General features: G+C 36.5%; 9 protein-coding genes, 1 long non-coding RNA gene and 1 pseudogene across 12 annotated transcripts; 4 read left to right on the forward strand and 7 right to left on the reverse strand.

Moving 5' to 3' along the window:
* Positions 1-99: 99 nt before the first annotated feature.
* On the forward strand, positions 100-1,182 carry LOC17898735. The gene has a single exon (XM_006303635.2). The coding sequence runs from the start codon at positions 136-138 to the stop codon at positions 1,087-1,089; it is 954 nt and encodes a 317-aa protein (XP_006303697.1). The 5' UTR covers positions 100-135; the 3' UTR covers positions 1,090-1,182.
* A 39-nt stretch (positions 1,183-1,221) lies between these two features.
* Positions 1,222-3,273, reverse strand: LOC17898081. 2 transcript variants are annotated; one of them, XM_006305271.2, is made up of 6 exons: positions 3,164-3,273; positions 2,819-3,064; positions 2,228-2,709; positions 1,971-2,108; positions 1,721-1,798; positions 1,222-1,625 (listed from the first exon to the last, which is right to left on the reverse strand). In XM_006305271.2, the coding sequence occupies exons 2-6, from the start codon at positions 3,057-3,059 to the stop codon at positions 1,581-1,583; spliced, it is 984 nt and encodes a 327-aa protein (XP_006305333.2). In that variant the 5' UTR covers positions 3,060-3,064; positions 3,164-3,273; the 3' UTR covers positions 1,222-1,580. The 2 variants fall into 2 exon arrangements, with proteins under 2 accessions (XP_006305333.2, XP_023645826.1); XM_023790058.1 differs by having other exon boundaries at positions 1,222-1,628.
* A 265-nt stretch (positions 3,274-3,538) lies between these two features.
* On the reverse strand, positions 3,539-5,612 carry LOC17897841 (translocase of chloroplast 33, chloroplastic). The gene is made up of 8 exons (XM_006303461.2): positions 5,528-5,612; positions 5,299-5,406; positions 5,090-5,197; positions 4,868-4,992; positions 4,299-4,563; positions 4,141-4,209; positions 3,906-4,067; positions 3,539-3,823 (listed from the first exon to the last, which is right to left on the reverse strand). Exons 2-8 carry the CDS (start codon positions 5,392-5,394, stop codon positions 3,755-3,757), a joined length of 894 nt encoding a protein of 297 aa, XP_006303523.1. The 5' UTR covers positions 5,395-5,406; positions 5,528-5,612; the 3' UTR covers positions 3,539-3,754.
* Positions 5,613-5,626: 14 nt separating this feature from the next.
* LOC17900176 lies at positions 5,627-7,833 on the reverse strand. The gene is made up of 2 exons (XM_006304668.2): positions 7,670-7,833; positions 5,627-7,311 (listed from the first exon to the last, which is right to left on the reverse strand). The coding sequence occupies exon 2, from the start codon at positions 7,249-7,251 to the stop codon at positions 5,845-5,847; it is 1,407 nt and encodes a 468-aa protein (XP_006304730.1). The 5' UTR covers positions 7,252-7,311; positions 7,670-7,833; the 3' UTR covers positions 5,627-5,844.
* Positions 7,834-8,168: 335 nt separating this feature from the next.
* LOC17900801 (cathepsin B-like protease 2) lies at positions 8,169-10,562 on the forward strand. The gene is made up of 11 exons (XM_006305108.2): positions 8,169-8,347; positions 8,581-8,634; positions 8,719-8,799; positions 8,928-9,084; positions 9,191-9,195; positions 9,276-9,350; positions 9,444-9,569; positions 9,659-9,877; positions 9,960-10,073; positions 10,160-10,195; positions 10,305-10,562. The coding sequence occupies exons 1-11, from the start codon at positions 8,267-8,269 to the stop codon at positions 10,437-10,439; spliced, it is 1,083 nt and encodes a 360-aa protein (XP_006305170.1). The 5' UTR covers positions 8,169-8,266; the 3' UTR covers positions 10,440-10,562.
* LOC17899025 (mannan endo-1,4-beta-mannosidase 1) lies at positions 10,522-13,098 on the reverse strand. Its single transcript, XM_006304470.2, has 5 exons — positions 12,651-13,098; positions 11,881-12,060; positions 11,441-11,563; positions 11,130-11,338; positions 10,522-11,021 (listed from the first exon to the last, which is right to left on the reverse strand). The coding sequence occupies exons 1-5, from the start codon at positions 13,053-13,055 to the stop codon at positions 10,628-10,630; spliced, it is 1,311 nt and encodes a 436-aa protein (XP_006304532.2). The 5' UTR covers positions 13,056-13,098; the 3' UTR covers positions 10,522-10,627.
* A 1,981-nt stretch (positions 13,099-15,079) lies between these two features.
* LOC17896949 lies at positions 15,080-16,115 on the forward strand (annotated as a pseudogene).
* Positions 16,116-16,123: 8 nt separating this feature from the next.
* On the reverse strand, positions 16,124-17,634 carry LOC17896718 (protein COP1 SUPPRESSOR 2). The gene is made up of 6 exons (XM_006305448.2): positions 17,456-17,634; positions 17,140-17,340; positions 16,914-17,037; positions 16,747-16,820; positions 16,503-16,660; positions 16,124-16,410 (listed from the first exon to the last, which is right to left on the reverse strand). Exons 1-6 carry the CDS (start codon positions 17,551-17,553, stop codon positions 16,232-16,234), a joined length of 834 nt encoding a protein of 277 aa, XP_006305510.1. The 5' UTR covers positions 17,554-17,634; the 3' UTR covers positions 16,124-16,231.
* Positions 17,635-17,787: 153 nt separating this feature from the next.
* Positions 17,788-18,888, reverse strand: LOC17896787 (germin-like protein subfamily 2 member 2). The gene is made up of 2 exons (XM_006305533.2): positions 18,751-18,888; positions 17,788-18,517 (listed from the first exon to the last, which is right to left on the reverse strand). Exons 1-2 carry the CDS (start codon positions 18,860-18,862, stop codon positions 17,973-17,975), a joined length of 657 nt encoding a protein of 218 aa, XP_006305595.1. The 5' UTR covers positions 18,863-18,888; the 3' UTR covers positions 17,788-17,972.
* Positions 18,889-19,713: 825 nt separating this feature from the next.
* Positions 19,714-21,734, reverse strand: LOC17897787 (transcription factor HFR1). The gene is made up of 5 exons (XM_006305216.2): positions 21,651-21,734; positions 21,175-21,538; positions 20,937-21,062; positions 20,732-20,797; positions 19,714-20,256 (listed from the first exon to the last, which is right to left on the reverse strand). Coding segments are annotated over exons 1-5 (870 nt in total). The 5' UTR covers positions 21,653-21,734; the 3' UTR covers positions 19,714-19,944.
* A 2,879-nt stretch (positions 21,735-24,613) lies between these two features.
* Positions 24,614-25,641, forward strand: LOC111832600. Of its 2 annotated transcripts, none has more exons than XR_002835491.1 (3): positions 24,614-24,748; positions 25,074-25,247; positions 25,327-25,641. It is a non-coding gene; the product is annotated as an uncharacterized LOC111832600 (long non-coding RNA). The 2 variants fall into 2 exon arrangements; XR_002835493.1 differs by having other exon boundaries at positions 24,620-24,748; positions 25,171-25,247.
* Positions 25,642-26,331: the final 690 nt, after the last annotated feature.

The following is a 26,331-nucleotide window of genomic DNA, read 5'->3' on the forward strand; positions in this document are numbered from 1 at the left end:
ATCTAAAACCAGACAACGAAAGGGAATCAACCATATGATGTTATCTCTCACACACACGACACACCTTATAAACAATATATGTGTAGCTTGTAAGGAAACCAAACAGCATATAGAACAAGAAAACAAGCCAAAATTATGAACACAGAATGGGAAATGGATTTGGATCGAAAGCAGACTTTTTTCAAATGCATAAAGTGGCAATACGAAGACACGCTTGATCCTATCAACTGTCCTTTCCACTACTTTTGCGACAGCCTCTACGCCGGTGATTACCCTCAGATCATTGATGTTCTTGTTTTCTTCTTCGTCACGGTTTCTTACTTGACGACGCTAATAGCTGTCGTAAAAAAGGTAATATCAAGAAGAAGCAGAAGAGAAGATGGTGATTATGATGGTGGTGGTGGTCGTGATGATGATGATAAAGCAAAAAGGTACTTACTTCCTTCTGGTCCAATCTCTCTTCCTTTGATCATCTTGATCCTTGCAAAAGGTCAAAGGATCAATACCCTTTTCCCAATTTCCATCTTCGGACCTGCAATCCTGCAGCTCGTTCAACTCTCGGTGCTTATATTCGAGAACAACATCGAAAAAGAAGCAAGCTTTGTCTTCTTCGAAGCCTCCACTATCTCTGGAATACTCCACGCCAGTATTTACCTAGACGCTGTGATTCTCCCTTACTATACAGGATACGATGCTCTGGTCACTTCTGCGTTCTCTGGAGTCTGCAAGTCTTGTATCTGCAGGAAAGAGCCGTTGATAGTGGGAGGGAAGATTATTGCTTACAGGGGATGGTCTAGTACAACGTTCTTGGTGGTAGGTGTTCTGTGTTTGAGGATCATATGCAAATTATGCAGAGAAGAAGCAAAGAGCAAAAAAGTGTTGGTGATTAGAAATGCAGTGGAAGGATTAGCATGGGTTGTTCTTATACGAGATTGTGTGTATTTGGTTGTTATGTCACCAGTTGAAGAGCCGGTATTGTTTATTACTTTTGTGTATGGTTCTGTTCTTCTGTTGATATGCGTTTATGTAATCACTCAAGTATGTTGTTTGGTCAGTCGGAGGCCGAGTAAGAAGGCATCAGAGACGTGACATTTCAAACTAAATGGATATTTCAGAGGGCAAGATGAATTGTGTAAATGTAAATGATGATACTATTGCTTCAAGATGAGTTTTGTTTTGTTTTGTTTTGTTTCTATATTTTTGGGTGTGATGATGAAGTGGTAAAACTTAAACATTACTACTTCTATATATCTATCTTCAGTATCGACAATGATTTTTCATCGAAAATGAGAATAATGAATATGGGGATATGCAAGTTAATAGCAGACAGACACAAGCAACAGAGAGGACAATCCAACCTTTTTCCGAATACAGAACTTAGATATATATAAAATAAAAGGAGAGACTTGAAAGTTAAGTAACCAAAAATTTACTCCGTAAAAGTTTGAAGAAATCATTCACCAAATGAAATGATATGCCTTGAGAAAAAAGAGCATCACCCATATGGGAAATGTTTTCTTCATCTTCTTCTTCGACAAAAAGGTTTAAAGTCCTCCTCGAGATGCTCATTCCGGTCCCTCTTATTCCAGCTTCTTCGTCTTCTTCTTCTTCTTCTTCAACTTCCTCTGCTAAATTTTAGCAACAAACAAAGTCAGCAAATCAAATTCATGCTTTCTATGGAAAGCAAATGTTTTCAGACAAACCAGACATAAAAACGTGCCTTTAATTGGTTCTTCATCACCATGGTAGTAACAGCCTTCATCAGATGGAAAGAATTAACCCCATGCTTCGACTTTTTCTACAATGTTTAAGTATCAACCAGAAGGTTACTAAATAAAAACTCACTCACTGGAGTCTCGATGAATGGAAAATGTTTCCAGAGAAAACATATTTCTTTTTCTGCTCAAACTCGTTAATATCAATCACTAAGATCAATCACTAAGATACTTGAGATAGATATTAAAACTTACCTTTGATTTCTTCAGATGAGAGGAAGAATCACGTACGGGATGGGGGGAAGAATCACGTACGGGAAGGGAGGAAGAATCATCTCCGGCCAAGGAGTCTTCTTCTTCTTCGTCGTGCACGATCCGGTGAAGGTAAAAGTACTGCTTGACAAGCAGTAACATGGGGTCAGAACATAAGACGACTCAAAAGACAGAGAAACAAAAAAAATGTAATGATGATGATACAAGCAAGCAAAAAAGAGAAGAGAGAGGATGCTTACTCTAAGTTTATGTTCTTCACCGTCGAGATGCGTGGTGAAATCGTCAAGGCTTTGGCATTTAAAATACTTTAAGCATGTGTAATCAAAACACAGCCTGCAAATGAAAGCATCAGATTCACCGGGATCCCTTTCAGGACACTTGTGGTCGTCAAGACTTGTTATCGTCTCCCCTGAATCCATTCCTTCAGTTGGATGCACACGAGAGGGATCAGCTTCCAGTAAGGTTTGCCATTGCCAAACTGTAGAAGAGCTTTGCCATTGCCAGATGAGAGAAGAGGGCAGCGCAGGATGAGGTTTAGGAGTATCTCCATAAACCACAAGCATTTCGTACCCAATTTCGTCCAAGTAGGAAAAAGTGCGAGAGCGGTAATAGACATTGAGAGAGTCCGTTATGAACATTATCTTAGCCGGAGGTTTATTAGAGACTGTCCAGTCAAGCATAACCGACACAATTTTCCCGCAACCTCCTCCTGTCTTGGTACCTGTTGTTTCAACACAGTGTTGAGAATCTAAACACACATACATATTATAATAATAATAAAAGAAAAAAAGGAAAACCCTAATTTCTAGGTTAGAGATGAGAAAGTTAACCTCGTGGGATGTAATGAACAACGATTCCAGTGGAAGATAACGCTCGCAGGACGTCAACAGGGGTGTTTTCCAAGGTGCCCAGGACATTGATGGTGAGAGGACCAGAGTCGCCAATCGTATGCAACGCTGATTCTATACGCTGACGGACCTGACCAGCGTCATAACCATCGGGGATCGGACAGTTGTTGAGATCAATCCACACCGACGTCTTAGATTCCGTGTTCGCTTTGCTCTTCAACATCGATCCTATAAAACATTATAACATCCCAAGTTACGTCTTTTTAATCTAGAAGAACGACAACCTTCTACGATTATACATTATATAAGTATTTTGAGAAACCAAACCTCAGCCAGTAAACGAAAGTCGCAACAGTCGATAGCTTTAGGGTTTCTCTCAACTTTATATATATACACTAGTATTCAACCATTACGGGAAAGTCACTTTTGCCTTTTTTGTAAAGGAAAAAAGTACTTATATCCTTCTGCTACAATCTCTCTTCCTTTAATCATCTTTAAAAGGTGCTGTCGTCGGAAACAGGGTAAGAAGACATGAAACACATGAGATGACATTTGAAAAATAAGGGGTTAACAGAGACAGGAAGTAAATGTCAATTGTATATGATACGATTACTTAAAGATTTTTTTTTTTTTTTTTTTTTTTTTTTTTTTTTGATGATTTGATCAGAAACTTGAGAACAGAGCATCAATAGACCATAACACTAGAACAATCTATTCCTCTTCTATATCAGATAAGACATCATTTCATTTAACCAGAAAACCATGGTAATCTTTTCTTTGAACAAATCTCAATAAATTACAGACAATATAAAAAGCCGGAAACAAGAAAATGTCGCAGATAAAATCTTTTAAAGAAACTAGAAATACTCTCCTTCTCCTTATAATTTTGGTCACCACAAAACATGTTCTTCAGACCACTTAAAGTGGTTTCCCACTTGTCTTGATGTCATTTCTGATTGCTCCTTGAATCATCTTAACGATGAAGTACTGAAACGTGCAAAAATGGATAAATTTCACTTGTTTACCAAATTCGAACAAGACAATATATCAAACTGTGTCTCTTTCTTACCTGAGCGCCGATGATAAGAGGGATGAGTTTCTTTCCTTTGTCGTCAGAGTAAGAACCATCTACCATCTTCTTGTCTACATGAATTGCTTTCCTCTGGTTTGTTGCTACATCAGTTATTGCTTTAACCAAGTTCGGGATCCACGCTTCACCATTCGGAAGAGCCTAAACCAAGAGCAGGTAAGCAACTTTTAACAGCTTCCAATTCAGATCAAATCATAGATTCTACAACCCAAACCTTTTCGTCCTTATCGTTCTTGTTGCATCTTCCGCTGTTCTCTGCATAGACTACCGCGATTGCAGAATCCTGCAAGCCAGTAGAAGAATGTAACTGATTCTTGCTACAATAAACATTGGTAGAACTATTTTCGGAGATGAATATATGCATAACCATACCTCAAATTCTTGTTTTCGCATCTTAGAGCCTGCACGGATAGTTTTGAGGAGAGAATCTGATCTCTTGGAAGAAAAAGTTTCGTAGGAAAGTTCATCTGGCGGGGAGAACTGAGCATGAGTCAGAACAAGCAAGGTTTTGCACCATATCTCTTTTCCAAAGGTTTGGGTGATTGCTTTAACAACTTGCTTATCTAGCTCATCGACTCTATACACATCCAAGCGATCAACATAGAGCAAGACATCTATGGTTCTGTTCACAAGAAACCTGCCCGAAATCCGAGAAACACACAACTGTCATAAGAACTTCCACACACACATTCAAACATACAGAATCGGCAGAACAATAGACCCCCTTGAGTAAAGCCTAAATAGGATACTCATAATACACAATTGCAGCAGAAACACACAAGTAAAGCTTTTAACCACATACAAACGCAGCTTAATTAATCACAAACATATGAGATAAGCCTAATGCAACAAGCAGATATAATAACATCAATAAAGAGCTAGTCACACAAAACTTCATCCAAGCCAATCAATGAAAAGAATTCCAAAAGAGTAGTACTGACCCTTTGATTAACTCGAGGGCTTGGTGATTGACATATCCAGCTTCCACAAGTCCAGGGGTGTCAATAATGTTGATAGTGAACCCTCCCATTGTTCTTGAACACATCACTGGTCTCAAACCTTCAGCCTACAAAATCGACAAAACAGAACCATCAATACCTTGAAATGAAGATACATACTTTTAAAAAGGATAATTTCAAGCTTAGGCAAAGTAGATTATGTACCTGGAAAGGACTAACACGGACAACTTGTTCGCCGATAAGAGAATTGACAGTGGATGATTTTCCGACACCGCCTTTACCAAGAACAAGAATTGTCATAGAGTTCATATCCTGTAATTACAAAAACCCCAAATCATCCTTATTATCACAACGGAGAATTCGAGAAACCGACTTAACTCCAACGAAACAGGAACAAACAAACAAAAACAAACCTTTTGCTTCAATTTGCCGAAGAATTCAATCAGCTTTTCTTGGGTAGCCACTGGAAATTGCTGAAACCCGAGCCATTCACGAACGAGAGACCCCATCACTCCAAAACCCTTTCTCCAATATGTAAAATATATGAGCTTTTCTTTGGTTTACAGCGCTAAAACCCTAGAATTGACGATGATGCAATAAACGTTGAAAACGATAAGCTTTAGAAGCTTTGGAGGAGCGTACCGTTGTATGAGCTCTCTGGTTATGAGGTTTTGGAAGAAGCTAAGCTCTCAAGGCGTTCCGGAGAGAATAATACAAAATCATGTGACCTTATCGGAACTCTGTTTTTTAAGTAGTTGGGATTAATTATTGGTTATTACAATTCACTCCTTTATTTCTTCAATACTTCCCTTAAGTGTCTAATTCTTATGAAAATAAACCATCTTAACCTCAAACCAAATCCAATCACCAATAAGCCTATTACACTTCATAATTTCATGAATCTCCTAGCAATGGAAGAGTACATTAGGTGGAATATTGGATTGGCACAGAGTGGAGGCTCAAGCGATGCCGATTCTCTGAACCTTTCTACGCTTGTACGTCAAGGAAAACAAATGGTCGTTGTCTGATTCTTGAGCATGAATGTCTTCCCTCAGAACACGCAGCGGTTTTCTCAGAACCTTGGCTTCCCTCTGAAAGTGATTACCAGACAAAATCCTCTTGGTCTCTGCTGTTTCAGAGCCGCTGTCAACAGTCCTCAGCTTAAAACCAGGAGACTTCAGGTGGTAGTGTACATATTCTTCTTGTTTTAGAGCCAGATTATGTTCTGTGATGGAGTAATTCGAAACTCCAAGACCTCTGGGGAATGGATCATGCAACACCGGTTCTGTCCTGTCAATTGAGCTTTGCGTAGTTTCCAAATAGTTTAAGAAAGGGTCTTGGTGATTCAGTAAGCATTTTGGGAGATGTGCGATAGAACAAGCCCTACTTCCGTAGGGTGATTTCTCAAATCTCGAACCTGAGTATGGAGACGCTGCAAATCTAGTACTCTTTGAACCGGTTTCATGGTTTTGCAGGAGATTGTTTCCTGGTGCTACATAGGGTTCCCTGAGAATGGCAGAAAAAGATTTAGGGACTACTTTTAGAAGACCCTTTGGCAAACTTTGATGATGATGGCCAGCAGAAAATAAGCTGGAACCTTGGTACTGGAATATTCCTTTCTTGTTTATCTTTATCTTGAGACTGTTCTTGGAGTTGTCAATGCGAGGGAAGGTGAAACTTTTCGTTTTATTTCGGTCCACAGGTTTCACTACTCTAGGAGTTTTGAATTTAGCACTATCCATTTCCTCAGATGGAACTCTATTAAGGTCGGGTAGCTTGAGATCACCGGTTTGTGTTCGTTCTGACCAAAGGAGGAGTCTTGCTTTATTTCCCAGTTTCTTTCCATCCTGAGTCCACAACCTTTGCATCTCAGTGAATGTATTGATCAATTTTTCTTGATAGAACTTTAAAGAGTAGTAATACTTTCTCCTCTTGACGAACATAACCCCTTCTTTACAACAAGCTACCTTTGGAGTGAACAATCCTCCTCTCAAATTCTTGTAAAACAAATCCTGTGGATTCCCAAAATATAAATTGGCGCCTCCAAGAAGCTCCTGCATCGTCATGCTGAATGTCTGTTGATCCATATCTGGCAGAAAACATGAGAGGAAGAATCTTTCTTCTTCTGTCAGAGATGAGTTCCACGTCTCTACAGAAAATACTCTCGTCAAATCTGGTAGATCATAGAGCTCATAAGGTATGTTACAGAGCTGACCTTCTACCATAGCTAGCTCACAGTTTGCTTCAGCAATGTCGTAATCATCAGAGTCATCTTCCGAGTCTGAAACCCCAACTGTTTGATTCTTATTCATCTCTCGACCCTTAGTATTGATGGCCTCACTGTAGTGACCACGTACTACCCTCATAACACAAATACTTCAAATCTCTAACCACAAACTCAGTAAAAAGGACCAAATGCAGGATACCTAGATAGAAAACGTTAAAGACTCATCATCAGCAATTCCCATTACCAAAATTCCACTATATTAAAAAATTCAGTTGCAATGGACAGCGAGAAAGCTAAGATACTAGTAACAGAAGCAGCAATCAAAGCTCGTGGATCCAAAGGTTTGATCAGATGCATAGTGATACCAATGAAATACTCAAAAGAAGAAAATCGCAGAGCCAATAAACCCCAGAGAATCTCCCAGATCGGATCAGGTATAGAATTGATCTCGAATTCATAAGAATCTAAGCACTAATCGCCTCCGGCGAGTTTAAAAAAACCTAGCGGAACAAATCACAACACACAGAAATCGATTCGAAACGAAGAGACGAACTTACCAGCTCTAACGACAGATGAAATTAGCGATTTAGGGTTGAAGAAACCATATCTAGTTGGCTGCAGATACCACCTTCATCGCCTTTCAAAGATTCTCGGATCCTTTCGAGACATTTCTATGGCTTTGCGATGCTTCAACGCCACCACTAGTACTAGTCCAGTAGAGAGAGGCTAATTAACTGTTAACAGTCTAAATTGATTTTTGTAATTAAAAAAGCCGCCTAAAGTAACCTCTAGAGATTAATTACTTTTAACTAATCTTTAAATCATCAAGTTGCACAAATAGTTTGGGCCTTATTATATATGGCTATCCCATTGGACCCTTCTTTACACGATGACCGTCTAAGAAAATCATAGGCCCATAAAAGATGCGTCTCTCTAATCTAATCATTTAAAATAATGATTAATAATCAAGTAAGTGGAACGAATCAACGGTCAGGATCTTCTACTTGCAGTAATATGATCTGTCATTCTCTCTTTTTAGATAAGAAAAGTAGAAAACTTCCATTAGAGAGATACTTTTTTCCAAGACTCCTCTGGCAAATCATTGTTTCATTTGGGAATTCATCGAGGGGTTGAGAAGATAAAGATTTAAATTCATGGCTGATCATTGTATCAGACTTCACTTGGCCTCTGTTTTCTTGCTTTTAGGGCTTATAATTTCGACTTTCAGCTTGCAGGTACTTAAAACCTTCATCATCCCTGTTTCAATTTATGGATGTTTAGTGCTTTCTTCTATTTCTGATCTGTTTCGTTTCGTAGACTTTTCATTTTTTCTGGGTTTGATCATATTTGTTGGACTCTTGAAGCTACGAGTTTCCAAAAAAATCAAACTTTGTGGAATACAGATTTATGATTTTATATTTATTTAAAGTTTTGATTTTTAAAGCTGGTTTATTTCTCTTAATCTCAGGGTATTGCAGCAGAGAATCTTTCAAAGCAGAAGCTTTCCTCACGGATTCTTCAGGTTTTGATCTTAGTCCACCAAATTTTCTATATTGCTTCGTCTCTTTTAAATTTCCTTGTCGTTGATGATGTGTGTTTTTTGCAGAATGAGATTGTTAATGAAGTCAATGCTAATCCAAAAGCTGGATGGAAAGCTGCTTTGAATGATCGATTTGCAAACGCCACGGTGAGTTTATTATGATTACCAATTAAGAGCTACAGAGTTGTATTTTGTTTCTAAAGAGGAGCAAAAATACAAAATTATACTATCAGTCTTCCTGAAAATTTTGGGTTATTTTGTGTCTGCATGTGTAGGTTGCAGAATTTAAGCGCCTCCTTGGTGTTAAACCCACACCAAAGACTGAATTTTTGGGCGTGCCTATTGTAAGCCATGGTATTTCTTTGAAGCTTCCAAAAGAATTTGATGCTAGAACCGCTTGGTCACAGTGCACCAGTATTGGAAGAATCTTAGGTCGGTTTCAATCTCTTCATTTCCACTATCTCTGTCTTTTATCCAATGATTTACTGACTCTTCTTATGTTTTGTGTCAAATCCTCTCCTCCACTATCACACTAAAGATCAGGTAAAACATCATTTGCTTGAGTCTTATATTGCACAATTCGTTCTAAGATCAATGAAACATTTTGGTTTTGATTTACTTAGGGTCACTGTGGTTCTTGCTGGGCCTTTGGTGCTGTTGAATCACTGTCTGACAGATTCTGCATCAAATATAACATGGTAACGCAGATTCTCTATGAAGCTAAGATTGATGATTGCTAGCTTCTTCTTTCTCTTTGAATCATTTATATTAGTTTCTTTGCTCCCATGCAGAATATTTCTTTATCTGTCAATGATCTCTTAGCATGTTGTGGATTCCTTTGCGGTCAAGGTTGTAATGGGGGATACCCAATTTCTGCTTGGCGGTACTTTAAGCACCACGGTGTTGTAACCGAAGAGGTAAATTCTCCTTTTAACTGCAAAGAACATATTTTAATGGTAAGGTGGTTAAAATTTATGGAACTTTTACAATGCTCTTGACTCTTCAGTGTGATCCATACTTTGACAATACTGGTTGCTCTCACCCGGGATGTGAACCCGCTTACCCTACACCAAAATGTGTGAGGAAATGTGTTAGCGGAAACCAGCTTTGGCGTGAATCAAAACACTATGGTGTTAGCGCTTACAAGGTTAGATCTCACCCTGAAGACATTATGGCAGAAGTTTACAAAAACGGACCTGTTGAGGTTGCCTTTACCGTTTACGAGGTAATTATTAGGTTTTAGATAGACAAACATATTATTATATCAAATGGAAATCCACATTTTTCATGGATCTTTTATTCTTCAGGACTTTGCTCATTACAAATCTGGAGTGTACAAGCACATAACTGGTACTAACATTGGAGGTCATGCTGTTAAGCTTATTGGCTGGGGAACTTCTGATGACGGCGAAGATTATTGGGTATGATATCCACTATTTAACACACTGGATTTCAAGTTTGTAGCTGGAAAGTTCATGATATATTTGTTCTTTTGAATTGGTTGCAGTTGCTTGCAAATCAATGGAACCGAAGTTGGGGTGATGTAAGTTCTTCTTCTCTCCAATCTAATTTTCACTTTTGAAATTTCAAGTAGCAACATTCGAATTCCAGAGAAAACGCAGAACCTGAGATGTAATTCGTGAAAATTTCAGGATGGTTACTTCAAGATCAGGAGAGGAACAAACGAATGTGGCATCGAACACGGTGTTGTAGCTGGTTTACCTTCAGACAGGAACGTCTTTAAAGGTATTACAGCTTCAGATGATCTTCTTGTTTCCTCGTTTTAAACAAGAATATGTGTATCTCTACTCTGTAATATATGATCTGCCACCCTGTTGTTGTTGCCAATGGAATAATTAAACTGACTTATGATCCAAAAAGAAAGTATTTATAGATTTTAGCTTTGTTCATATTCGATTTTACATGTTTCCTTTTCTGTACATTCTAAATTTTCCTGTTTTGTATCTATGCTGTTTCATTCTGCACTAAGTGTGACCAATGGTGGATACTTGAGGTTTCTTAGTTTACTAGATTGCTCTGCGATAAGCTGAGCAGTAGTATTAGGACCTTCTTGCATAAAAACCTCGTACCCATCACCTAACAGACCAGTTCTATTGGTCGTAAGCTGCCAGAAAAATCCACCCGTACACGAACCGCCGCTTCTTGCACTGTCGTAGATGACATCGTAGACACTCTTGAAAAACGTGTTCCGTTTTTCTAAGCTGAAACCAGGATACTTTGAAGATTTCCCAAACTCTGTTATTAGTAAAGGCTTCTTGATGATATTGTCACAGTCTTCAATGTGTGCTGCGATCCATCTGTCCACAAACGTGTCTTGTTCTCCTGTTCTTGAACTCTGTAATGGTAGCCTGATCTTGATTTGGTACGAAGAGATAATGAAACAGAGACTGTGTTATAAAAGACAACAAACCAAAAACACAATTTTTATCTAGCGAGTAGCGAGTCTGATGACTTACCAAGAATCAGGGTATATATGGATAGTGGCGAAATCGATATCAGGGATTTGGTTATTAGATATGAAATCTGTACCGGTTGAGACCGTGCTACCGGGGTTGTAAACCGTTCTTTCCGGTTTAGACTCTCCGTAAAACCCTTCAAGCCCTATTTCCAGTAAGTGGTTCGAGTCTATGGACTTAACAAAACTAGCCATTTCCTTCACCCAACTCTGCACACACACGAGAAAAAAAACGACACTGTTTAAGTATGTATACCGTATACATAGAAGTTACTACACTACACAATAAACAGAGGAGAGCGAGAGAGAAACCTGTAGAATAGTAGAATCAGTGGAATCGTCGCAGCGAGGTTCATTGATAAGTTCCCATGAGAAAATGGTCGGGTCGTCTTTGTACATTCGACCAGTGATTGTGTTTTTCCTCGTCAACACGGCCTGTTTCATGATGTCGGGTTTAGGTCGATTTAAGTCGGTACAAATATACAAAATCCTATTTCTATAATCTGAGGGACATTTGTCATAATACGCTAATAAACTTTTTGGATTTGGTACATTTGTCATATTCGTTGATTATTTTAATAGATTAAAACCTAACTTTTGACAATTCAAAACCGTCGGGTTATCTCGCGTTAACGTGCCCCAAGTATAATCTAATTTTTGGCTTGTAACGTGTCGTGTTACATATGATGATCTCGATTTCTATTTAACTGATACTTATCCACTCATACTCAATATATGAGATTAACTGTTACCTTCACGTGGTTCTTGTAGAATTGCTTAACAGCTGAGTTTGTGTAGAATTCATCCGGTTCATCTAAACCGGCCCATTCCACGTACTTTTTCCTCCCTCCATAATCTTCGTAATTATTGACTAAACTGATTATCAATTTAATATTAAATCTTCCAGCTTCATAGACCACAAAGTCTAGCCCCTGCTAACACCAAACTTATTTTGTATCAGTTTTGTTGTTAATTTATTTATTAAGCAATCATGTTAAGGTTCTTTTAATAGGTCAACAGAAAAGGTATATACTATCTGGTACCAACTTATGCTTGTAATTAGTACATACTATCAAATATGAATAACAGTATTAAAATATGATTTAAAAGAAAACAATATTAAAATCTATCTATGCTTTTGTCAATTTTGCGATTATCCCACTTTATACTAGCCTAATGAAAAGGAGACGACAATTTTATTTTCAAGAAAGAACAAAAGAGATTGATGAGTTCTTTTGTCTGAAAGTAATATTTGAAATTTGAATTCTTCAATATATGCAAAACAGACAATGGTCATCAAATTAAGGATTATAAATACATATATGACTAAAATTATAATTATTAGTCAATCTTTATTAATTATAACTCCGTGTATACTTAGCGAATCATTCAAACAAATACAAAAAGGAAAAATATAAAGAATACTATGTGAGATTAGTTGATACGTTTATCAAAACAATAAGCTAACGATCAAATAATATAATGAAAAATTATTGTGTATGCATGCGTATGTGTTACGTACCTTGAAAACGTCTTCACTATAAGATCCAGGAGAGATCTGAAGAGGAATGTAATCTCCTTCGTTGAAACCCCAAATCCTAGCGACGTTCATTCCCACGGCAGAGGCTTGTCGGAGCGCCCTCGTGACGGTGGCTCTTCCTTTAGACGCCGTGTCAGCCGCTGTGGTCATCATCCAATAAGCGTTAAAGCCGTTTAAGTAGACTTGTTCTCCGTTCAATACGAACTGCGTGCCGTTTCTCCCCACGAAGTCTGTCTTCACGGCGATGCAAATGCGGTTGTTTCCGATGAGAAACGGAATTAGAAGGAAGAAGAAAAACGGCAAGACGTTCAACATTGTGGAACAAAAATTTGCTGACTTAAAAAATAAAGAGAATGAATGACACAAGATATGAAACTTTAAAGACATATGTGTTATATATAGATAACAGGTGTCTTAGTGCGTACGTATTTAAACACTATTCATTTGTTGTCACCATATTGCCTTACGTTTATTTGATAAATATATATATACAAGTACACGGAACGCGTGAAATATTATATTTCTATATAAAGTTTTATTGTTTTATTTTGTTAACGTTATCAAAATCATTTTTGAAACTCATATTCTTGCGTTAATCAAGAAAACTATTACTTTTCCAAACTAATATAGTTTATTTATAACGTAGTTTAAAATACGTATTATTTTATCTTTTCTCTATTGGAAAGATCAGGTGTCTGATTGTCACATTAATCTTTGTTTAAGAAATATATATTTATTTTGGTTAACCTGAGTGAAGTGTTAAGCAAATGTCATATTTTCCAATAAGTAAATCATAAGGAAACATGTACATGATTCGAAATTGAAAATGAGTTGTGGTTGAAAAAAGTGATACAAAATCAATCAGGCTAATTATATGGTCTTGAATCTAAGCATGACACGCATGTGGAGTGGAGCTATCGTACTTAAGCTAGTAGTAGTATGTATGTATAAGATTATTTGTTATGTCGATCACTCAATTATGTAAGATGAATTATTTATATTTTAAATTCTCAACCGAAATAATCATTTGAATAGAGAAACCTCGCATGGTTTTTTTTGTAAAGCTCCAAAATTAAATCAAAGACATTTGGGGCCCATTATGTTTTAGATATTTTAATAAAGAATACTTTAAACTTGGTTGGTATACACCATGTGAAGTGAGATCTAAACTTGGGCCATTCTTGTTCTCAAGTTTCGTTTATCGTTATTGGGCCGTTGATAAAGCCCTTATATTTTATGTATAAACTTCATTTTTGACCCTAAGAAACATTAAAATATTAATTAGTCGACCGGCGGGGGTCTGGTTTCATGTGGGAGTTTTATCAGCATGGTGAGCCGCATGTGATATATAAGATTAACTAGGACGTACCTCTAGATATGCCATCATATTAGGGACCTTAATGATCATTGCATGACAGATAATCTAAACATGTTACGTTACGTACGAAAGAATGTTAGACTCATTTACATTATTTACATTTCTTTTCAGACGACCAATTGAAAATCTTCAAAAGTTCAACTGATAGTTTCCAACTATATATATTCTCGATAATTATTATCTCTGGCAGAAATCAAATACTCATTCTAACCACAAATCATTAGTATGAAATTAGTTAGTATGAAATCAATAAATCATTAATTAGTATTATCAATTAATGAATATTGGTATCAATGTTTATGTTTCTCGGTGGATAAGTTTAAAAAGAGTACTGCAGCCGTACTCGTACACATGTGCCATTTGCCATGTTGACGAATGAGATAATGCAGAATGTGCAATTATGAATTCTGTAATCCATCCATTTTAAGTTATCAAATAAGAAAGTCTTATATATAGTATAACTTCAAATAACTTAAAATTTTTATTTAATCAACTGTCAACTGTCCTCTTACGTACCACGGCATTTTTACGAGTGAAGAGAGGAGAACTTATCATACTTCATATTCAGAAAATTTCTCCGCAATTTAAGAAAATAGTTGACAACATTTATGGTCGTAAAGAGTTTTAGACTATAGTTATCATATCCCGTATAACAAATGGTTAGGCAAAATTCGTTTTATTAGCGCCGTATCATTTCGTTTCTTACAAGTTATTCAACTCATATGTTGTTATAGAATTATATACCTTATATTACTGTATGCTGAAGACATTAAAAAAATTTACACTCGAGCTTATTAAATTAGAAACAAGCCTTTGTGGTTTTCACTATAAATACTCGCATCGTCGCCTATCTATTATTCATCAAATCACTTATTCCATCAAGTAAACACGAGCGAAACAAAAATATGACGAGGCTTTTATCTTCTATCATCTTTCTCCTAGCGATGTTCTGCACGAGTATGTCAGCTCAGTTTCTGCAGGTTGGATGCAAGCTCATGCAACCTTCTATGGCGGAAGTGATGCTTCTGGTACAATGGGTAAGTAAAGTTATTTTCTAGGCTTTATTTAGGGTTTCTTTCTTCGTCCCGCAATGAAACCCCTCAAAGGTCCGATTTCTCTCTTTAATCACAAGAAATCAGTTACCCCTCTTTGAGTTCGGTAATATCGGTTAGGATCAAATGCTACCTGGTCGTATAGTACATAACCTTGACCGAACTGAATTTCAGGTGGAGCATGTGGTTACGGCAACCTCTACACCGATGGTTACGGAACAAACACGGCAGCGTTAAGCACTGCACTGTTCAACGACGGCAAATCTTGTGGCGGTTGTTACCAAATGGTATGCGATGCAACAAAAGTGCCACAGTGGTGTCTTAAAGGTAAATGGATAACAATCACAGCTACAAACTTCTGTCCTCCAAATTATGCTTTACCAAATGATAATGGAGGTTGGTGTAACCCTCCGAGGCCTCATTTCGACATGGCTCAGCCTGCGTTTGAGACCATTGCTAAGTACAGAGCCGGAATAGTCCCTGTTCTCTATAGAAAGTAAGCAAATAATAACTAAACTTAGATTTTCTTGAATTTATTCAGCGTACAACTAACAAAGCCGATCAAATATTACTTTGGTTTCTATAACCACACCTTAGATTACTTTTTAATAAGCCATATACTGGCTCTAACCAATATATGTATGTGTGGGCTAATATAAGGGTTCGTTGGGGATGATTATCGTGTAGGGTCGGCTGTAGAAGAAGCGGAGGTATGAGATTCACAATGAACGGTAGAGATTACTTCGAGCTTGTCCTCATATCAAATGTAGGCGGTGCAGGTGAAATTTCATTAAGGTAAGTATGGATCAAAGGCTCTAAAAGCAACAAATGGGAAACAATGTCAAGAAACTGGGGATCTAATTGGCAAAGCCTTACTTACCTTAATGGCCAAAGTCTCTCATTCAAAATCCAAACCAGCAATGGCAAAATCAAGACAGTACTCAATGTAGTTCCTTCGAATTGGCAGTTTGGTCAAAGCTTTAAGAGCAACTTAAACTTCTGAAAGCACCCTTTTCAAAGGACAATGTAAATGAAAACTTGTTTTCTTGAATGAAATGTTACAGAATTCCATTACAACAAAAATCTAACAGTGTTACCGGGTCAAGGATGAAGTCTGCAAATATGTTTTTACTTTATCTACGCATTACGCGGTTACGCTCTCTCTTGCGAAATCGTTCCAACATGATTTGATCAGTTGCTGCTTGTCTGCTTTTCCCTGAATCAGCATTATTATTACTACTTGTAGCAGACGGTTTAGCTCCTTCTCCTTCTGCTTGAGATGCTCCTCTATCTTTGTATAGCTCAGGATGTTCTGCATATTGAAATTGCATGTCGATCAATATTAGAACCCACAAACACATAGACTAACGAAACTAAATAGAGAAACAGATCATAAAGTATAACCTCTTCTTAGCTTCTCAGCATAATCTTTCCCGCGTTGGAAATAATCCGCACTATAACTAGATGGAATGCTAAACTCTGATTTTGGCCGACCCATAAGCCTCTTCTCTTGCAAAAGCTTCTTGGCAGCTTCTGTTTCCTCAATGTTCTTCAATTTATATCTATACCATAAACCCAAAAAACAAAGCAATTAGTCTTTACAACAATCAAAACATTTATCTTCAAATCAATGAAAGCGTATTCATACTCGATTGGGAGTTGGACTTCTGCTATTCCGGTAGTCCACTGTGTCGAGCTCTCTTCCGAACTACGTTTCTTAACCTGAGAAGGAAGGAGTTTAGTAACAACATTCGTAATCCATGTAACACAAAAACACTAAACAACCAATGTGTTACATTAGGCAAAGCAACTTACTTTAAGATGATCAGGTATCTTATATAACTCATCTTCCACTCGCTTCAACTCGTTCTCAACCTCTTCCGCATCATCAATATTTTTCCCCCTCTTCTTCGCCAATTCTTGTTCAATGTACTTGACCCTAAAGAATCAAAACAATCCTTAAACACTTACAAAGACAGCTCATTCTAGCCCAATCTGTTATACTAGCAAGGTAAACTTTTGTACAGAGAGATTTGCTTACATGTTGGGATCTTCAATCAATACAGCAGTCTCTTGCGCAAAGGTATCTTGCAACACAAGCTCCTCTTTCTCTCCTTCAGCTTCGGCTTTCTCCACTGGTTTCACTTTTCCGATGCTATATTGCGCCGTGGAAGATAAAGCTGGGATCCCTAATTTTCTCTCTCTCTGCTTCTGCAAAAACTTCACCTCCTCCAACGCCAATCTGTAGATCAACCAAAAACCGAACCTTTTTAATAACCCATCAACTTAATTGAAGAAACTCAAACGATAAAAAAAGCTAAACCCTAAAGATGGTGATGTTTCAATTTTGGACTGACCTCCGCTTCTCTTCTTCATCTAAATTTGCAGCTTTGTTTACATCATTGTCTTCTTCCTCCTCGAAGCTACGCTTCCTGAAATTTCTCTTCGGTGGCATCGCAGCAAGACTCTTATCGGATTCTTAAAAGAGCTTGAAGAAGGCGACGACGACGAACTACTACGACACTGCTCTAGGCTTATAAGATTGATCTGAAAAACAGACTCTCCGTCGGCTAAGTAATATTCAAACCGAATCGTTTAATATGGGCCCAAATAGTTAGCCCATTATACAATTTTTGGCCCATCTTCGCTTTTCTTCAACTTTACAAGTGTTTCATTGTTGGACATAGAAGATTGCAAGATCCCTGAAGGTACCTTATTTGGATTTATTTATTTTGTGAAACAATATACATAACTCACATTCATAAGATAAATTACAATAATATGTTTGCGTAGTTAGTAGTTACCATAAAATCAACCTTAATTTTCTAGGTTTTCACATCATGAATCGTTACAATATATATATCGTCGCTTAGATTATTTTTTAGTTGCAAGCCTTTCCTTAATCTTATCAACCATCTTAGTTCCCACCTGAAAAGTCTTAGTTAACACATCTTCCGGCAACGCAGGCTCCGCCGCAAAAAGCGCCGCAGCAACCGATACCGTCCCCGGCAACTGGCTGTTAAACGCCGACAACACCGACGCTGGAGATTTTCCATTGTTCTTCTGAAAATGCACAAGCCCTCTTGGAAAAACGAATACTTCACCAATCTTTATGGTTTTAGAGAAAAGCTTATTCGCCGTCGTAATAAACCCAACTTCGAGTTCTCCTTCGAGGACGTATACGACTTCTGTGGCGCGTGGATGAGTGTGAGGTGGGTTTAAACCACCCGGCGCGTAGTCTATACGTGCTAATGAGACCGAGAGAGTGTTGAGGCCTGGGATCTTTTCCACGTTGGCTCCCGTCACGGCGGAGCCGGAGGTGGAGTTTATGACGGCGGGTTTTGAGATTCCGGCGAAGAAGAAGTCGGACGCCGTGATGTTTGAAGTTTCTTTGCATGGAAATCCATTCAGTTTGGTTCCTGCGATGCGCACATCGTGCGGTTTATGTTTCGTATCAAAACAACATTTATCTTGATACAGTCTACTAGTTAAATATAGGGTTTTGGTTACTATATATGTCCACAAAATCTCTAATTTCAACTTCGAAGTTTAATTTTTACTTACATTTTTCGATCAGAGTAGTTTGAGATAACCCTAATTAAAAATAGGCATAATGCTCAATATTGAATTGAACAAAGGTAATTTATGATACCGTGAGCTTTATCGGCAACGCATAGATCTTGAAGAGCATCGGGGTCATACGCTCGAGTTGAAGTGATAATGCAAGATAACACGATGATAACAGAAATTCTTGAAATCATCATGACTCCAAATTAAATATTAGGGAATATATGAATTTTATTGGATAATGAGAAAAGAAGCACGAAGTTTTTTGTACTTATAGAATCATAAACCGGCCGGTTTGCGGTTTGATAGACAAGACAGTTGCTTGACAAAAAATCTGAACAATTCATTTTGTCTTGACCAAACTAAGAAATGTACGTCATAGCTAATTAGTAGGTAAAACGATGCCTTTCTGACATTGATTTTCACTAAAGTCTTGTTAAAACATATATTTGGTAAAATAATGAATATATACTTGTGTCTCTGAGCAGATTTTTTTTTTTTTCGAAAAACATGTATAAACTCACAACTATAAAATTTTCAGTTTTGCCAAAAATATACTTTGGATTGAATTGCAAATTTGTAGTCGAAATTTATTTACTTACGTACGTTGGAGTTTCGTATTTACGTCTATATTCACTAAACGCAAATAAATCATCGAGGTGTAAGCAAGAGCTTAATTATACCCTCGAAGTCACGTTTCCTCGTTTCTTATTTTCTCATACACCCTAACTTGGCAGAGCGAAGCCACACCCTAGCTTCTAAGTAACATGTAGTGTGCATAGGTTATTATTGTCACTTTCTGCATAGAACATTATTATCCAGTGGGTCTCAACTTGAGATCCTGTAAACCAATCCCATTTGAGATACTCTTTATCTCCTTTTCTTTTTACCTACGTTCAATGGGATTATGTTCTCAACTTCTTTAATCAAATAAATAAAAAACTGCGAGGGAAATAGTCATTCATATCAAAAAAAAAAAACTTACCTTATTTAGCGAAGTTTATCTTAGATTAAAACATGTATGGTTAAAGTAATAGAAAAATACATATTAAATTTTCAAGTTTTTACAAGTGTCTGATCAATATATTTTACAAAATATATCAGATAATGAAAAAATTACTACAAAAAGTCATATGGTAAGTTTACAGAACCACACAAAAGAGAACATGACACAAACGCCTCACACAAAATGTGATACTGTTTTGGAATTTCTTTTCATCTTAATCAACGTTCATTTCACATAACTTTTGTGTTTCCCGAGCTACTTAGTACTTACATATCATAGTCCCATCGTACGGGAAGAAAAATCAAGGGGACTTGGGAAACAAGGAACCAAACCACAAAGATATTGCGAAGAGGAAGCTGCTGATGCTGTTGTGAACAAGGGAGATTGATTTGATAAGTGTGGGAATGAAAGATTAGCAAACGGTGGTAAAGGCCAATTTAAAGCCGGAATGAACGGTGTTGACGTCGTTTGATTCACAGGATTTTGGCCGTGAGCCAGAGCCATTGCAGTCAACAGGTGGTTTTGCATTCCAAAGTTAAATGTCGCCGTAGGGAAATAAGGATTCATTCCCATCATCGACATCACCTGCAATTACAACATTGACTTTAATTATAACTTATTTTCCGAACATATATAACACATGTATGCATCTTTTAATGTTCAAATTGATAATAGGTCTATAGATGATTGTGCCTAGTGGAACAGTGACGCAATTCCACTAACCTATATAGAACGACCGTCTAGGTTATCCACTGTCTACTAATTAATCAACCCGGTTTTTTACACTTAAAAGTGGCTAGCTAGCTATATTTGTTTTGTCAATTACAAACCCATATGAAAAAGTATATATACTGTAACAAATAATATCATAAGTTGGCGAGATAACAAGAACTATTCAAAGCAACCGAATAAATTAACAAGAAAAATCAGAATTCAAGAAAGCCATCAAAATCTCAAGCCTCAACAACTCAATATATCTATGTACGAGCATACATAGAATATTGAATGAAGGGTGAAGAAAATATACTGCAATAAAATCAAAATTAATTAAGATATATACCTGGAGTTGAAGCTGAAGGTTTTTCATATAATCTATGGCCTTATCAAGAACCGAAACCTTGTCCATCTGAAAACCAATAATTAATAGCACAACCCCGGTTATTAATAAGAAACCAAAACGTACAGCAAGATTCCTTGATATACACACATATACATAAATATGTGTGTGTGTTTGACATAATACATATTAACAGATATACACCAACCTTGTGACAATTAGGTACAAGTTGTTGTAGCGTACGCATCTTATCACACATCTCGTCTCTTCTTCTTTTCTTGAAACCTTTTTCTGTAACTGAAGGAACCTCTCTTGTAAAGTCCTCTGATTCCTCCTACACAAATTTTTTTAATAGAAAAAGAAAAATTTAGAAACGGTAAAAAAAAAATCATACATAAGGGAAATATGTATATAATATATATATATATATATATATATATACTTACATCACTTGAGATCTGGAAACAACGTTTTTTTGGGTTGTCATGTTTGTTTCTCAGATAACATCGACTATGTGACCTATAAGAAAAATCTTTACTATGATGATGATCATCAGTTTCAGAATGTTCATCAGGGACAGTAACCAACAAATCCTCCTTTGGTTTCTCTTCTTCTTTACGGATCTCCGGAACAAGTTGAAGATAATTATCTGTTTGATCATGATCAAAGTAACCATAGCTCCATCTTAGACCGTTGATTAAACGATCTTCATCACTTCTTGCCCTTTCTGACATACCAGCCTGATCTTTCACAGCAAGTGATCCAACGTCGTTTCTCCAATTCAGTTCCATGAAATCTTGATTATTCAACCTGCGAAACCAAAAAAAAAAGTAGTAAATTAGGGTTACGATCGAGATTAATTAATTATCGATTAGAAAAAGAAAAAGAAAAATGGAATTATAAGACAAGAAACTATGCGTACATGTTGTTAGTGAAAGAGAAACCCGGAGATGAAAGAATCGGAGAAGTTGTTATTATTGGGATCGAAGACTTCAGATTTGTCCGAGAAAAATAGAATCCCATTCGTTTATGATATATAGTAGGGGACGACCGGATGAGGCAGATGGTATAGTTGTCAGCTACATTGGTGACCCACTCATATTTTGCCACGCTTCACAATACCACTGGTGCTTTTGTTTTTACTAAAATATTAAGATTTTTATTATTTTACGTACACCGACAACAATAGAACAATCCGCGTAGATTCTAATGCACACAACCCACACGAGGTTTATAACGTATTAATATTTGCTGCCAACAAAAAAAAAATACACAGTATACTGATATCATTTAAGTTAATTTAGTTCTTTAACTAAAGTTTAAAACACTACTTAATGGATTCCATAGCAATGCTGTTTAAAATAAATAAATAAACCAAATTCATTTGAAACACTTATTTAACTTTTCCAAAGTAAAAGAAAATTAAATGGTTTTCTTAAAGTTTTACTTTTTGGGAAAAGTTGTGAAATTATTTCATAACCACAACTTTAAATAAAATACTAGTACTCATGTTTTTTTTTTGACATAATAGTACTCATGTTTAATTATTATTTTTACTCGTGTTTAATTTACATGACCTCGTCTTTTATTTAATCGTTCTAGCTGTTTAGAATTACCCAAAAAACTATGCATATACATTACTTCTGTTTTGACATTAGACGTCACGTAACTAAACAAAAATAAAAAATCTAGGCATGCATACATCGACAATTAAAAAGAAAAAAAAAACGTTTACATGCATGCATGATGCATACATACATATTCAAAACATAATTGCATGCATAGATAATCATGATTAATTAATTACTCTTCGGACAGACACATGAAATATTCAAAATATATACGTCGACAAAAAATAATGAGTTTTGAGTGACATTTTGAAATATATATTTCATTATTTCTCCACCAAGAACTGTAGTGCACAACGGGTATAGGAGACTAGCTAGGAGTAGGACCATTTTTATCCGTTAATTAAATTTTCCTGTAATCTTATCCTTTATCCTTGATATTTGTATTATATAATATATATCTATGTCCATTCGTCTCACTTTTTTTTTTTTTTTTAATGTGGTCATCTCTATTCTCTAAATATAAGAACCAAAACGATATGATGTCCGTCTCTGCATATCTTATTCGACTACCCAATTTTAAATACTATACGTGATTAAAAAAAGAAGACAGTTATAGTAAATAATAAGTGACAAACATGCACAAATCACATATCTATATTGTAAAACAGTTAAGTTTTTTTTAAAAAAAAAAAAAAAAAAACAGTTAAGTTTGTGAAACAGTTAAGTTTTAGCTATATTGTAATATTGATCGATAAAATTAAAATCGTAAACCTATTTGACACACTCTCTTTTCTGGTATCACCTATTTGACACTCTATTACGATATGTGGGTGTTTACGATAATTCAGAACCATAAAAGGTATGATATTGTTTGCACTCTCTCTCTCTCTCTCTCTTTTTTTTTTTTGTTTCAACAACAACGATTGATATGTGTATTGGAGCTTAGAGAGAGAATACGTTTCATGACAATATTAATGGATGCCAGAAGAAGAAAAAAGCAATTAGGGTTTTATCCAGAAATCCCACGTGGGTTGTAGACCCTAAACCAATACTATAACGAATAAGCTTTTTGTTTTCTGGTAACCCCACGACACATTTATTGGAATTTTAGGGTCACGTCGCCATCAACCATACACCTTAGCAGGTGCGATGGTCCAACTTATTTCCTTAATAAAAATTTAAACAACTCCAATAATTACAAACATACTATAATTTTGAATCACCAAAAACTACGCTCTTACCTGGTTATTAATAAACATCAACAAATCCAAAACAAAAAAGAAGAACATCAGATACATATTTTATTTCGAGTAATTTTGAAGTATATTAGTTGTGAGTTTTTAAATGTATCTAACCAAAAGGCGTTGTTGATTTTTTTTTTATTTTTTTTTAAATGGGCCTGGGAAGACAATAAAAAAAACTTAAGAAAAGAGAGAAGAAAATGCGTGTCGTTCACGTGATCCCTCGTGATGGACATGCTGCTATGTCTGACACTCGGTACTTTCGACATTTTTGTTGGTGTCTTAACGATCGACGAAGCAAAACCACAGCCACTCCATGTTTCCCCATCTCCTGTAAACGACAACGACCTTTCGGAATATACGTTCCAATCTACTTTTGCTTACAACACTGTTTCCATTTATATTTAATGAAAACAAAACACGTTGGCGCATTATATATATATATATTGATATTTGATTCTCTCTCTTTTATTGTTCCCATCTTTTTAGTTGGGGCTGAACTATACCAAAGACTGTTTGTGTGAATGTAACGGTTGATCCATGATTCATCCATTCATAGTACACTATTTCTTGTATCCGCTGACCGCTGCCCAATTCATAGTACCTAGAGATCAGATTTTTCTGCAATTTTGTTTATTTTTTGAAAATTATCACATTAATATTTAAAATTGTTATAGAAAGGGTGAATTTTTTTATAATTATTGGCTATATAATAATTGGCTGGAAGGATTATTTGTAAAATGAAACAAAAAATGATCAGATATATTATAGGATCACACACAACATCCATATTATTTGGAAATGTTACGAGCAAAAAATGATTTACAATACTTTACAAAATAAATACTATTGCATATGCGGATTTTCTAACTCTATAACCAAATCCTGGGCATTTAAAAGTTTTTTTTTTTTTTTTTTTTTTTTTGACAAAATGATGATACTCTGCTAACATTACCAAATAGAGAACATAATATTAAATCCAACATATTTTCTGGGCTTGTAAGTTGGCCCATATAAGTAGAGTATGTTTTCATAACCCAAATAATGGATCTTCGAAGTGAGAGGAGGGCCGTTGTTTATTTCATCTCAAAACCTCTAGCTATTGTAGAAGGTTCTTTAGAGTGTTGACAAAACTGGCCTAGTCCGGATCGCCACTGAAATATCTCACTTATCCGGCCGGCGGCGGCGGCAACGCAGCCATGGTGGTGGTACTGTCTTGATCCTTCATTTTTTACTCGCTGTTCTAGTGTTGTCGTAGTTGTTCACTTGTGATGCAATTCGATGTTGTAGATTTGATTAAATAGGTTTGATTCACTAGATTTGATTCTGAAACAAATTTAGTTTGGTCTGTCTTTGGTTTAGGGGATTTAGCCCTTCTGGATAGATAGTGGCTTGAAAGGATGAGAATGAGCTAGTAGTCTTGGGAGATACAATTTTTGCCGAGGGTTTCTCGAGAGAGGCCGGTTATGTTGTTGTCGAGTTAAGGTGTGTCTTGGAAGCTCTCAATTTACTAAGCTCCTTATGAAATTGCAGAGGGGATATAGTCTCTGTACAGAGCCAAAGTGTAGTGATTGAGGGAAGGGGTAATTTTGATAATTGAAGCGCTCTCTCAAAATTTACTATCTTCCAGTTGCAGCTGTATCTGTCTCATACTCGAGGCAATCTGAACACATCGGTGGAGCTACCAACACCGGGATCTTATCAAAGGTAATAAACATTGAGACTACGAATTCACAATTTTAAGAGGAACAAATATCAAAGTTGACATCTTTTGGTCCCTTTGTAGCCAGAAGGTGAGATCATGGAAGCAGTGTTGTACTTGGGAGTAAGAGTGTGGCCTCAAGCCATTCCTCAGTTTCTGATACATTGATTTGGTAGACGCAGAGATAGCGTCTCTTTCATCATCGGGTCATGATGGGATATTCTTGGGTGGCAATTATGTTGTTGGTGTTGTAGCATTGGGTTGGTGTGTGGAGGCGCTTGCAACCAAATTCAATAATTTCAAGTAACAAGAATATAATGAAAAAAAAAACAATTAGATACTAAGATTACACTTACGTTTGTGAAGGTTTCATTGATTTTCTCATAAGTATTACTACAATTCGTGGCCAAAAAGGGTAAACAAAAAAATGATACACAAAGCATAAGAGAGATAGAGAGATGGGTTAAGTTTAGAACAAATCGATCATAACTCTTGAATCTTGAGGATCTTCGTGAAGAGGTGAGATCTTGAAACTGTCGAGTCCTGTGGCTATTGGAGATTTCTCTTCATGTGTGTAATAGGTAGACGAAGAAAAAGAAGAAGATGATTTGAGAATCATGGAGGTAGAAGAAGGGAATTCAGGGTTAGTAGGGTGAAGGATTTGAGTGAGTAGAAGAACAATTGACGCCATTGATGATCAACTTGGAAGAAGCTTGTTTGTCTGTGTGTCTCCTCTCTGTTTCTTTTAGGGTTTTTGATGTGGAGTTTTGTCTTGTCATGTGATAGATGATTCTAAATACTTGTTTATATATATATATATAGAGAGAGAGAGTAACCAAACAAAAAAAAGGTGGGCCGGGGTGGTATTGTGGATCGATGTTGGTTGTGTCTCTTTTAAAATCTAACGGAGGAGAGAATCCAGTGGGAGACTCTTTAAAATCTTTGGGTGGCAAGTGGTTTCTTTGTCTGACTTTTGTGTCGCATTTATATCTCGCCCCAAAAACTAGCTGTTCCACCTGGCTTATGATTCTTCCTTCTCCTCAGTTTAGCTCACTTTTTTTTTTTTAATCAAAACATAAACCATTAGAT

Source organism: Capsella rubella, unplaced genomic scaffold (genome assembly GCF_000375325.1).
Source record: "Capsella rubella cultivar Monte Gargano unplaced genomic scaffold, Caprub1_0 scaffold_1, whole genome shotgun sequence".
Taxonomy (NCBI): Eukaryota; Viridiplantae; Streptophyta; class Magnoliopsida; order Brassicales; family Brassicaceae; genus Capsella; species Capsella rubella.